General features: G+C 37.6%; 2 protein-coding genes across 2 annotated transcripts in view; one reads left to right on the top strand and one right to left on the bottom strand.

The window, feature by feature from the left end:
* LOC147915097 (uncharacterized) overlaps positions 1-12,584 on the top strand; it is a 31,795-nt gene that overhangs the window by 11,260 nt on the left and 7,951 nt on the right. Inside the window, exons 4-5 of the mRNA XM_087440142.1 lie at positions 6,758-6,916; positions 9,100-9,229. The gene's annotated coding sequence lies outside the window, so the exon portion shown is untranslated. The remainder of the gene's footprint in view (positions 1-6,757; positions 6,917-9,099; positions 9,230-12,584) is intronic.
* The window catches only part of EPHA6 (EPH receptor A6), a 788,910-nt gene continuing 779,792 nt past the window's right edge, over positions 3,467-12,584 (bottom strand). Inside the window, 2 exon segments of the mRNA XM_087439470.1 lie at positions 3,467-5,122; positions 6,115-6,264. Of these exon segments, the coding sequence (XP_087295596.1) occupies positions 5,008-5,122; positions 6,115-6,264 (265 nt within the window). The 3' untranslated portion in view covers positions 3,467-5,007.

Raw genomic sequence — 12,584 nt, 5'->3', positions numbered from 1 at the left:
ATATAAGTCCATCATTAATTTGAAATTTGAACCTAATAGTCAGAAGACTGAGAATTAGTTAAAACTACATTTTGATGACCTGTATCTTCTGGATCTTTTGACCTTTCCCTCGGAAGTTGTGTATATCATGTCACATCCCCTTATTAATACAAAAAATATATTTTTATCCTAAGAAATCTTTGAAATATCTGCCTAATACTTGGCTTTTTAAGGGAACAGTAAGAGAAAGATGGGGTATTTAGTTTTCTGCAGTATAAGATTTTTCTTTTCCTTTATTTCACCCAGTAATACGTTAGATCTAGTAATGAGTAATCATCCCTTTCCTTTGTTAAATGTATCATGTTTGAAAGAATTTTATGCAGCCATTGCAGGTTCATACTTGTTATTCCATTTACTAAGACCAGTGAATTGGCTTGGGCAAGAGATTACTCTAGAATTGTTTTTGAAAAATGGCTAATATTTTCTAATTGGAGGCACCTTGGAGATAGTGAGTCTACGCAGGAACTGAAAAGTCTGCCTCCGGACTATAAAAACTTGTGACTCCTGAGGAGTCAACTGTTAACAAGAGAGATTGTCTTAGAGAATCCAGCAAGCGTGCTCCCCTCTGCTGGAGGAGGTGTGGTGTGTTCTAGGAGAATTTGAGGTACAAAATATTTCTTTCCATAGAGACTGAAAATCCAATTCACACTGGGCAAGGTTTTCTTTCTCTGTTTAACGTATTTTTGTTCTATGGAAAGAGCTAACCCTTAGTGACATGGCAGTCACAGCAGACATAACAAATAGGCTCTCACCTCTATGTTTTAAGCTTAACAGTTACTTGAAGGTGAGGACAGTATAGCCAACCTCATCCTTGCCATAAAATTCTATGAGTGTAGGAGACACCTCATAGATATTTGTTAAATTTGACTAAATCAAGTTTACACTCCCTTTACTGAACATTATAAAAATTGGAAATTTGTTGAAAATGTTGATCATAAAAACCAAAAGTTAGGTGACATCAGTGCCTGGTGTCGTAATGGAAGAACACCAGCAGTTTGACACACTGCACTCCTCTATCTTTTGCAGTCTTCATATAAAGCGTTAAAATGTTTTTGGATTGAACATGAAGTAATATTGAGTCTCTTCTACTTACTGGAATTTGAGCTTGGAAAAGTTAAGGTGATCCTCTAGAAGAAGTGATACATCGGCTTCTAATCTCTTTCCACCAACTATGAGCTGATGATAAAAGTTTTTGATTCTTAAAATACTAATTTATTTTAAATTAATAATAAATTTCCTTAGATAAAGATATAGAAAAGCATCATCACCATCAATTTTGAAATTATTTTCCAAAGCTCTTAATTTCCAGCTGATGAAAAGCCAGGACTCATGCCTTCTGTGAGCACACACGCTCCCATTCAGTTGGGACGACCCCGAACACCGAAGGATGACTTCTGCAGCACCACTCCTTCCTCCTCCCGCAGCCTCCTCTAAGGAGGTCTGGGAGGTCTTTTCAGGTTTGCTGAGCCACCTCTTTTAATGATGGGGATCAGGGTGGAGTGGTGGAAGCTGAGAGCAGAAGAGAGAGAGGTAGGATGGAGGAATAAAGAGAAAAGAAGGGAGCGGGCTGACAGAGGAAGTTTTGGAAAAAAGAGACCTAGTATTAGTGACAATTTTGAGATGAGATTCTCTGACTGCTTTACAGAGCAGAAATTTGATAGGGAAAGACATAAATATGGATGCTGTAGGAAATGTGGTTGGGAGACAGTGTAATTCATCCTTCACTGGCTCTTCAGAAGACCTGTGAAGACTTTGCTTTTCAAGGACTGGATTTGGATTTGTTTTCCATTCGTGGGCGAGATAGGCCTTAAAGCTGTAGCTGGAAGGCTGTTTGATTCAGGTGATAGTTGGATAGATTTTAAAGAGTAATACACCAGGAAACAAGATAAATCTTTTTTGACTATGGCATGATAACTTATTTACCAAAAGTTATAACTCAGTGCAAAAGTGCTGTAATTCTTGATTCTTGTTAAGCCAAGAGCTTTGTAATTTCTGATTGCCTTTTCAGTTTAATGATTTACATACCTAAGCTATCTTCTTGGTGGTGCATTGTTTTTACATTTTTTCCAAATATGCCTTATACTATGAGACAATGAGTTGACTGTAGACTGGAAATTGACCACCGAGAAAATAAAATGAAAATGGTTTCTTTAATTGTCTGATTTTCAAAATCTGAAAAGCCCCTTTCAAAATTAGGCAATTTAAAATAAAGCAGGTACATGAATGTATATACAAAGTTTTCTTAGCAAAGATTATTCGTGAAGGCTTGTGATTTATGGAAGTTACTCATTTTCTTTCTATAATTAAGTTCTATGCTTATGCATATTAAACAGTTTTAATTACTGAATATGTGCACTAGTAAATCTCAAAATATTTCATGTAAAATTTCCAAATGAATTTGGCAATTTAACTGTTAATATTCCTGGACATTATAATACCCTTGGGACCATGGGGTCCATGGTTGGTAGGCAGTAAAGAAATAGAGATCCTTTTTTTTAAATGTTTCTGTTTAATCTTGCACACACATTTCAACCTTGCTCTGATCATGATGAGGTTGAAAATTACACTTAAGATTATCATGCTTACAGTTCTGAAAAATATAAATGTAAACTTAAAGAAATTTTAAAGAAGATTTGGAGTGAGAGACAAAGTGAAAAGGCAGTTTTATAATATTAGAGAAAGATGTTAGGGAAGGAAAAAAGAAGTATAAATTAACCAGATATAGAATAAAATCAGTGGACATTTTTAAGAAAAAATTCTAAACAGAGAACTTTAATCTTGCAAAGTACTGAATGCCCATCCCATAGAAGTTTAAATACTTTATAGAATTTATTTCATCAAAGTATACAGATGTTGCTGACAGAGTCCTATGGAAGACCATAATTATTTTGTTCCTTATTTTTCTAAATACTTTTTTCATCGTATTATAAAAATAAATATATATGATTAATAAATTTAATCTGTTTTACATCTGTTCTTATTTAATATATATTCGAAGACAGGTAAATATGGAAATTTCATATTTCCTCTAAATGTATCTGGGTTTGTGTAAATGTATCAAGCAAACTGCAGACAGTCTATAAGTGAGGCACGGCCATGCGGGTGAGGGCTGGAAAATGCTGCTAGCCATTTCTGACACGCTTACTTAACAAGTGAGGGATTTCCCACTTTTTTCTTTTATAGCATACTTTAAGGAATACTTTAAAGACTCTTCCTTCTAGCTCTATACATTTTTTTTGAAATGAGAAAAATTTAGCTGTGGTAGGCAAAAATCAGGAGATAAATCAGCAAAAGAAAATATGTGGAAGGGTCTGATCTAATGGGACAATCGACAAATCTTAAAATAATGAAAAAAGAGAAAGTGAGGCTCATTTAATAGCAAGAAAGCTACTATCACCCAAAAATATAATTCAAGTAGGAATTTGAGCATGTGGGTAGGGCACCTTTATTTCTGAGATCAAATAAAAACGGATTTATTAAATCAGTATTTTTAGACAATCTACTCTTTTTTTTCCTAACATATTCTCCCTACTTTTCCACCTAGCATACTAGTCATTTTTTTAGTTTCACAAGGAACAGCTGATTTTATAAATGAATTTGTTCATAAGACAGCACTATTTTGATAAGCTGACTCAGCTTAATTCACTGAAAAATATATTTGTCTTTTTTTTGTAGCCTCTGAGAAGATTATGACAACACACCTTAGCTGTGTCCACGTTTTCATGTTACTATATTAGGCATCCAGGTCCGCACACAATTTATATATGCTTGTGTGTCAGATCTGTTTATATCCTCTTTGGAGTATGCAATGGCATACTTGTCTCTTGGAAGGTTTGGAAAACAGCTCAGCATGTTCATGTAACTTATTTTTACGAAAAAACATAAAATTCTTAAACTTGCAAAATGTACCTATATCAGAGAGTCAGCTAGATGTATTTATTTTCTTAGCCCACCATATAGCTATCATAAAATTCTGTTTAAATTAAATTAATTAATCTTTTTACATTAAATCTCAGGCTATAATCTCAGATCTTTTATTCAAAGCAGTTCCACTGAGAATAACAAATTTTCTCAGTGCTTTGATAATTACTTTTGCAAACTTGCCAAGATGAACCAAGGGAGCAGCCATGGTTTTATCCCACGCTTCACTCTCTGAAAGCCTCTAGAGCAGCAGACTCACTCTTGGTCTTTCAGGGGTGCCCTTCATCAGGTAGTGGAGAAATAGACTATAGTTAGTAAAAAATGAGAGCAGAAAGTCTCTCAACTACCACCTACTGTGAAATATGTATGATACTATAAACTTAGTTAAAAAAAATAGACAAATCCCGCCTTAGAAGATTTGAAAGCCCAGTATGTTTCTCCCTCTCCCTCCCCAATAACCCCTTCTCACCATAGTCACACCCGACAAGAATTCACTACATGAAATCATTGGTCATTTCTGCAAATCTAATTTCTGCAAATCTAACATCAGGCATCAACAGTTCAACTTTTATAAAATAAAGTAACAATACGACCCATAGAGGTGAATATAAAAAATAAATATTCATGTCAATTTGGAAGCTACCTGATCACAAAACATGAAAGAAACGTCAACTATCTCTTTTTCATCTACCGTCAAACTCTAAACACATCATGAAGGAAGCCACACCCGGGCAAATTCCTCTTGGCTAAGTCCGTGAACACTTCCCAAGAACTTCGGACAAAGTTACCATCCATGCTGAGTTATTTACCATCGTGTAGTGCTACTTGCAGTGGGCCAGGGTTTCATTTGCAGGTTATTCAGGGAGGAGCTATGAAGTATGATTTTAAAATCCAGGTTGGAAGCAGAAACAAAGAGTGTGCTCATAGTCTGGACAGGAGACTGCAGTTTGTGAAGTGATGTTCGGAGAATCAGAAGAGAGAGCAGTAGAGAGGATATCTTTCATTTTAGAAATGCTGAGGCACGGAACACAGATGCTTGTAGTCCTTTCATACATGAAATCCCTTCTCCTGTATATGCATCATGTGTAAACGTAAAGTCTGTATACTGCTGACTATTCGTCTCTGGTGTCCAATGAGGATGACTCCGATTCTTCTAACGTCACTGAGAGACAGAGAGAGTGTGAACATTTAGATCTGGTAAGTACGAAAGAGACGAAATGAACACTTAGATATTGTAAATATGTACCAAGTCAGACTTGCTCTATGAATTTGCCAAAAATCGTATAGCTGGTAATGAGAGTTTAAGCAGAGATATAAATGAACATCAAGAGTCTGTTACTTTTTTCTTCTTCTTGGTGCCAGAAAATATATCAAGTTAACCTCAAATTTAAGGTACAAGGAAAAATTTCAAATTCAGGTACCTATGTAATGTTTAGACATTCCATGGACCTAAAGGTTATATAATTTAGGTGATTATATAAATTTCCAACAGTATTGGCAAAATAGCATGTAGGATAGAAGGTATAATATGGACCCCATTTTGAGTTCTCACAGTCTTTCAATAATCTGAAAAAAACATCATTGTTCTATGTTGAACCATAGGAAATTGCCACTAATATTTTAAAACAATGGGAATTTCATACAGCTTAACCTACTACTTTTAGTATCTAGTCCTTTAAGCACATCTTGAGCATTTTTATTGCACCCAGCAGAGGAAAATCTTTGAGACAGTGAAAAAATGCCCAACCATTATAACATAGAGAAGGAGCTCTGAAGTGACATGATTACAGTTACTGCGCTTGATGAAGGCAACAGGAATTGATTATGCAAGATTATTATAGGTGCGTCACAAATAATTTGCCCAGGAAAACTATGTTGACGTAAAATCTACGATGTGAACAAGAGTAGTACGCATTTTGGAAAACATTTATTTTTTTTTAAATAGCTATTTGAATTAAATATATTCTTTCAAAGAATAGTAGTTAAAAGTATAATGTCCAGTTTTCACTAGTCAGAAATGGTGAGGAAAGAAGTGGAAATGCCATAATAGCCTTAGGAGAGGTGGTTTAACCACGGGGTTCTTGATATGGTATTTGAATTTATAATCTCCTGAGCAGAACACCTGAAGACAGTAATAGCCCTAGTACCACTTACTCGATGCTCATTCTTGAAATCAGGTCAAAAGTGGTAAACCCTGCGGCCATGAAGTTATTCTTATATTGCCCCATCTTTATAGAATCCAGCCAGTCACCAACTGTGACAAACAAAGGATACTCGGGAACTTCACCAGGGGACTCGGGCATTCTGCAAGAAAAAAAACCATTGAGCTCATTTAAAAGCCAGATAAAGCAAAAAATACCCAACTTTCTTTTTTCCTTTTACAATATTCTTACATCTGATGCTTTCATCCTCCATTTAAAAATATTTTAAATTTCCCATCATATTCAAATCAGCCTCTTTTATCTGGTCAGGTTCACTTGTTGGTTTCTTTTGTCTTTTTCTGCTTTTCGTCACTACTGGATCTTATACTTCATATGTCCTCAGAAAACTCGCATCTTGCTAACTTCTCTTTACTTTTTTCTCTTGCATAAAATTGTATTTTCAAACCTGAGGAGCAGCCCCCTCCTTATGCCCACAGGCGGTTCACTTTCTCACCCGCCACTGTGCCTACGCCCTTTTGCCGTTGTGTTGTCACATTTCCGATGACAGTGCCTTCTCCTCTTCACGGAGAATTCATTGATAGAGTCTCCATTTATTCCTTCTCAAACATTCAACGAGTGTATTATTTATTATAAAGGAATTTCTGCTGTCATAAAGCTCAAGTGAATGAGCTCTATGAAGAAGATTTACACACATCCAAGCGGAGGGCAACACAGCCCAAAGGCCGGATATCCACAAGGCACCAAACAAAGCGAGATCCACCAGAAAAAGGAGCCCGGCACCAGTGGGTCTGAAAGTAAGTGACACGGAAATCTGTACTTGTGTTCCTGAGATCTGATGCAAAGGGCATTTCAGTTGGGGATATTTTTACAGTTTAATAAAGAAGTATTATTTTGGAAAGCCTAGTGGATGTGTGTGTGTATACATACATTCATACATACATATATATACACAAAATAGTTTTATATAAGCTAAAGTCAGAGACAATAAAAATGGAATTAACCTTAGAAATTATAGTAAAAACACTTCAGAATTGTGTATTTAAGCCTTTCTGGCAATAAATGGTATTATTCTCCTTATATATATACACGAAAATTAATGTTAAATATATTTTATATGGTTTTAAGAAATACTTGGTAGTAAAAGTGCTTTTATAGTAATAAGTATATTAGCCCTCTGGGATAAATATATCACTTAAAAAATTATTAGGTCTAGAGTTCATAATAAATAGTAAAGCAGTAACAATTTTTTTTTATGTTTAGTGTTTGAGCCACATCAGTATTTTCTAAGTAATGAAAAACTTTCCCATTAGACATGAACAACTGAATTATTTTTATTAAAATACTGAAGGTTAATCCAACTTTGATTTACTTTGCTTTTAATTTTTTAGAGTTAAAGAATCCATAGAGACTTAACTAGAGCCATGTTTTTTTTTTTTTTTTTTTTTTTTTTAGATTAGCCCTGATCTAACATCTGTTGCCAATCCTCCTCTTTTTGCTGAGGAAGACTGGCCCTGGGCTAACATCCATACCCATCTTCCTCTACTTTCTATGGGACGCTGCCACAGCATGGCTTGATAAGCGGTGCGTAGGTCTGCGCCGGGATCTGAACCCTCCAACCCCAGGCCTCTGAAGTGGAGCGTGTGAACTTAACCACTATGCCACTGGGCCAGCCCCTAGAACCATAGTTTTTACCACTATGCCGCTGGGCCGGACCCTAGAACCATAGTTTTTAACATTCGTACTTGGGATATTTCATCATAATGTTTTTACATTCATATTTGAACTATTTCAGCTTTAACTAGAAACTGATAGTAGAGGAGCACATCTGATTAAACCACATGAAATAAGAATTCCTCCACTGTGAAGCAGGATGGCATACGCACGCAATATAACCCTGGGATTGTTCTGTTAACAACTTACGGGAGTGGGAGTTAGGGTCCCAGGTCAGTGCACAGGTGACAGCTGAAAACCTCTAATAATCGAAATTACCCTTAAAAATATCCTTTAAGTTCCACTTAAATCAGCAGGACCTGGGTCTTCAGGACAAAAGCCAGAGGTGTTCTGCATGGCCACACACGTTGCACACCGTGCGGCTCCCGCAGACTCTGAGACGGCCCTTGAACTGTTCAGGGCAGAGTCCCTGCTAATGGCCCAGAATTCATTTCTTAGGTTTTTCTTGGATTGCAACCTTGATTTCCCTTTTTCTAAACTGGAGTCCAGTGGGGATGGGGGTGTAGAGAGATGATGGGGGAAACCCAGGGGTTTTTGCTCTTTATATGTAACTGGAATTTGCATAAACTAAATGCTTGTGTCTTGTGGCTTCACTGTAGTCCATGTTGAGTCTGGTTACCCTTGACAGTGACAAGGTCCTTATTACCACTTCTCAATTCTGTTCCCACCTTTCCTGTCTGGAGGCTGGGAAGCCACATTCTCTCCTCCTGTACTGTAAATTGCAATGCTATTGAGTGTGGGCTGCTTCATTCCAACTGATATCAGCAGGATTCATGATTTGACCCTAAACAAAGATTAGTCATGTCATAACATCTACCAATAAATACTTTAATTGTTGCTATATTTCTTCATTTCTCAGAAGTGTTTATATTAACAAGTATTATCAAAAAAATAAAAATTAATATATAAATACAAAATAATAAAAGTCTCCATGGCAAAGAGTTAATCGTAGCATTTCTCAGAGTCCACACTATTCAAATGTGCAGTGTGAATATATAAAAGGATTCAGAATAGCTTCCACATCATTTTCGTAAATTACCTGCCCGGTTTCTATGGAACACACTTCAGGAAATGCTGCTGTAGGAAGTTCACTGAGTCTCAATATCAAAATGACCTGGCTTACCCTCATTGTGTATTAAAATAAAATGACACATGGTAGAACACTGAACGTCCGATTTTTAAACAATGTGGCTCTTCTTTTGGTTACTTGTCAAAGAAGTTTGTTGAAACTGAACAAAATTAATAGACTGTGTTTCAGTGACTTCCCTTCACACCCCTCTGCCACTCCTGATGCACAGACACGGTCACGTGACTTCCTCCTCTCTCCTGAGATAACGCTGGAACAACTCTTGAGCTTTCACAGCTGCCTATAATTGGTGAGTGAATTGTAATTTGCTCATTTTATATCCTTAGTATAGAAAGGTGATGGAAGGGCATTCTGTATACTAAATGACTTAGCCGATTTCTCTGTTGAAAAGCATCCGCTATTTGCTCCCAGAATGTTTCAATACTGTAATTCCCTCTCCCTCCACACATCTCTAGAAACCTAATTACTCTTTGGCCTCTATACGACTGCACTGGCAGTTGACCTAGGAAGGTCAGAGTCCCCTCATTGTTCACAGCCACTGTGCAATAACTTCTTTCACCTTATCTTGTAACGAAGGTGAAAAATGCTGCCATTTTCTGGTTTCGAGGGCTGAGTACCATCACCCTCACATGAATTCTCTGGAATACTACCTAATAAACAATAAATGCCCCTTCTTATCAACCATGTACAATGATAAATTCAGTCTGCTATTTGCTGAGCATGTAGAAATTTCTGCTATTTGGTGATTAGTGGGAGCTGCCCACCTGAGAAATGTCTTTACAGCGAGACCAGCAGCTCACATTAGAGAAAGGACACGTTGTAGAACAGAAGACCAAGGGTCAGCCGCTGTCACAGCGTGGAGTGGGCAGAATTAGGGCTCCAGGATGAATTGTGGTCAGTGAGATCAGAGAAGGGCTGGAGTCCAGCCGGAGGACGAGCGGACCGGGTCTCCTGTGCAGTGAATGCTCGCTCCCCGTACCTCCAAATTCGAGAAAACGGCAGCACTGATGGAGCCCCGGGCTTATTCTAGTGAGCCCTCGAGCTCACAGTAGAACTAGTCTTAATTTAGAAAGCTCTTAGATAGGTTATCAATGGGTATCAAAACTGCTATTGAAAAGCAAGAAGGTTTTTATCCTCAAAAGTTTTCCATGTTTCATATTCTTCATGTAAATATAATAGTAATAGATCCATTAAAAATGATCTGAGAAAGGTTATACTTTGAGAAACACTACTGCAGGTAAGATCATGTTTTAACATGAAACTATCACATGTTTAAAGGCCCTCCTCCTCTTACCCCTACTCACACTTTTTTCCTGGCTCCTACATTTATATATGGTTAGCGGAACTGTACAATAGAGTCCATTCTATTTCATATTGCCCTTATTTCACATATTTATGAATATTTTCCATGTTTCAACAGTCTTCATAACTACTATTCAAATGAGTGTATAATATTCTATATGTTGATGCTTAATAACTAGTTAATTCCCTGAAGCTAGACGCTTAGATTGCTAATGACATTCTTTTATTGTAGAAGATTATGCAATGTCAGAGCATGTATTTTTTTTTTTTCGCTTCAGTCGAATTACTTCCTCTGGAAACATCTATATGAAAGAATTCTTTTTTTTAAAGAGTAAGTTAAAACTCCCTAATGGCAGGAACCATATCTCACTCATCTTTCTATTTTCTCAAGGCGTTAGCAGAATGCTGAAAGCATTACAGGAACTCTTTAAATAAGTGATGATTTAGACTTGAATATTCTTTACAGAAAAGTTTGGTCCATGACATAATGACTGGTTCATGATGAATAATCTATTTTCATTTAATTCCATTAAATGGAAGACTAAGTGCCTATTGATGTAACGGTCAATCTATCGACAAACGTGCTGCTTATCTAACTTGTTCCTTGCATTGTGAAAACGTTGGCTTATCTCTGTCTTTATAGGTTTCAGGGTGGAGGAAGAGGCAGTTACAGGTGGAGAGGGGTAACACAGGGTCAGGACACCACCACAGGTCACGTGGTCTGTGGGACCACCACAGCAGCACTCACCTTACTCAGAATCACTGCTTGTACGTGAGTTTCTCATCTCATGACTCAGGGCCTACACTTCACACTAGTTAATCCATAAATCAACCTCCTAACACACACACTGCCTACCTAACCTTTGAAAGAAGAATTTATCTCATCAGATAAAAAAGAAAACATTGCCCCTTTTACAATTAGGCCTAGTAGTCAACTTGAGCGCAAGCTTAATTATTAAAGTATTTTGATATTCTTTAAAAATTTTAAAGTGTCATCTTATTCAAAATGCTATAACATCCAAAATGCATAGAAACATCCTATGTATCTTGTGACTATTTCATGCTTGTGGGCATCTCTTTGTTCCAAACAACTCGACTCTCCACAGGGTTGAATTGGGAGCATGAATTATTTTTTCAGTAAGTCTTTAGGTTTTTTATTGATATGATTATTTAATTCTCATAATAAGGCTGACAACTGGTATAAAGTATGCAGGAATAAAATTTAAAGCAAGTTTTAGAATTACAAATGTGATTGACCATTAGGAGGGATAGATGCAGAGGAGGAATAATACTGTTTTAAAGTCTCCCATAATTCTGAGTACCCAGCGCATGGTCCTTACGGCCAGAGTAATAGATCAGTAAACCTCAAGGAGAGCCTATCTTTGTAAGGAAATAATATGGGGACGGAAATAGATTTCATGTCACATGCCAACTACAATTCACTGGCAGTGATTGTCATGTGTGGTCTTGAAAGGAGACGGAGGCCACAGTGGGCTCAGCGGGAAAGAGTGATTGTGATGTCTCCGCCACAAGGAGAAGGAGCAGAGCATGTGTTTGCCAACACTGGAAAAGTTTAACCTACAAAGATGCCTGAGGGTGTGATTCTGGAACCATGTTGCTGCCATATTTCCCCATTTCTCTGTTTTGTTGTAGTTACCACTTTCTCTTTCCAAGTAGCGTTCTTCAAGTGGAGGGGCCCTGGAGGAGGACGTTGGGGGTATATGGACTGTGTGTTTGCTACTCATTCCCGAGACTGAGGGCACATCCTCTACCTCCTTGTCTGTGCTCAGGGGAGCCCAGAATCACAGGCTATGCCTCACCTTAGATTCTTTTTGGGATCTTAATATACCCCAGCTATGAAGTATGATTAGTCCAGAGAAAATCTATCTGGAAATGTAAACATGTACCTCTCTTCCTATAACCATGTTTCTGAAACGGTGCTGTGTCGGGAAACATCTTGCCATTTTGGGTGATTGTGTACTGTATACTCGCTCCAACGCCCTTCACAGACAGGTTTCTTGAAAAAACAAATTAGTGTTTTGTACTGCTCTTCTCTCTGACCTCATAATCACTTGTCCTCCATTCCAATCTGCCTTACACAACTTTACTGGAAATGCTCTTGCAAAGGCTGCCATGAAGACCAGAGCACCTTGTTAAATACAAAGGACGCCCTTCACTCCTTCTCTTACTGGAGATCGTGGAGCCTTGGATAGCACTCTCCTTGGAGCTCCCTCCCTTTCTGGCTCCTACCCTGCTATTGTCATTGCTGTCTGGCTCTTCCTTCTCCGTCTCCTCTGGGTGCTCTCCCTCTGTTCGTTTCTTAAATCGTGGTGTTCTGGAGG

This window comes from Ceratotherium simum, chromosome 15 (genome assembly GCF_057802395.1).
Source record: "Ceratotherium simum simum isolate JZ-2026a chromosome 15, ASM5780239v1, whole genome shotgun sequence".
Classification (NCBI taxonomy): domain Eukaryota; kingdom Metazoa; phylum Chordata; class Mammalia; order Perissodactyla; family Rhinocerotidae; genus Ceratotherium; species Ceratotherium simum.
The sequence above is the reverse complement of the archived record's forward strand: the minus strand, read 5'-3'. Positions and strand labels throughout refer to the sequence as shown.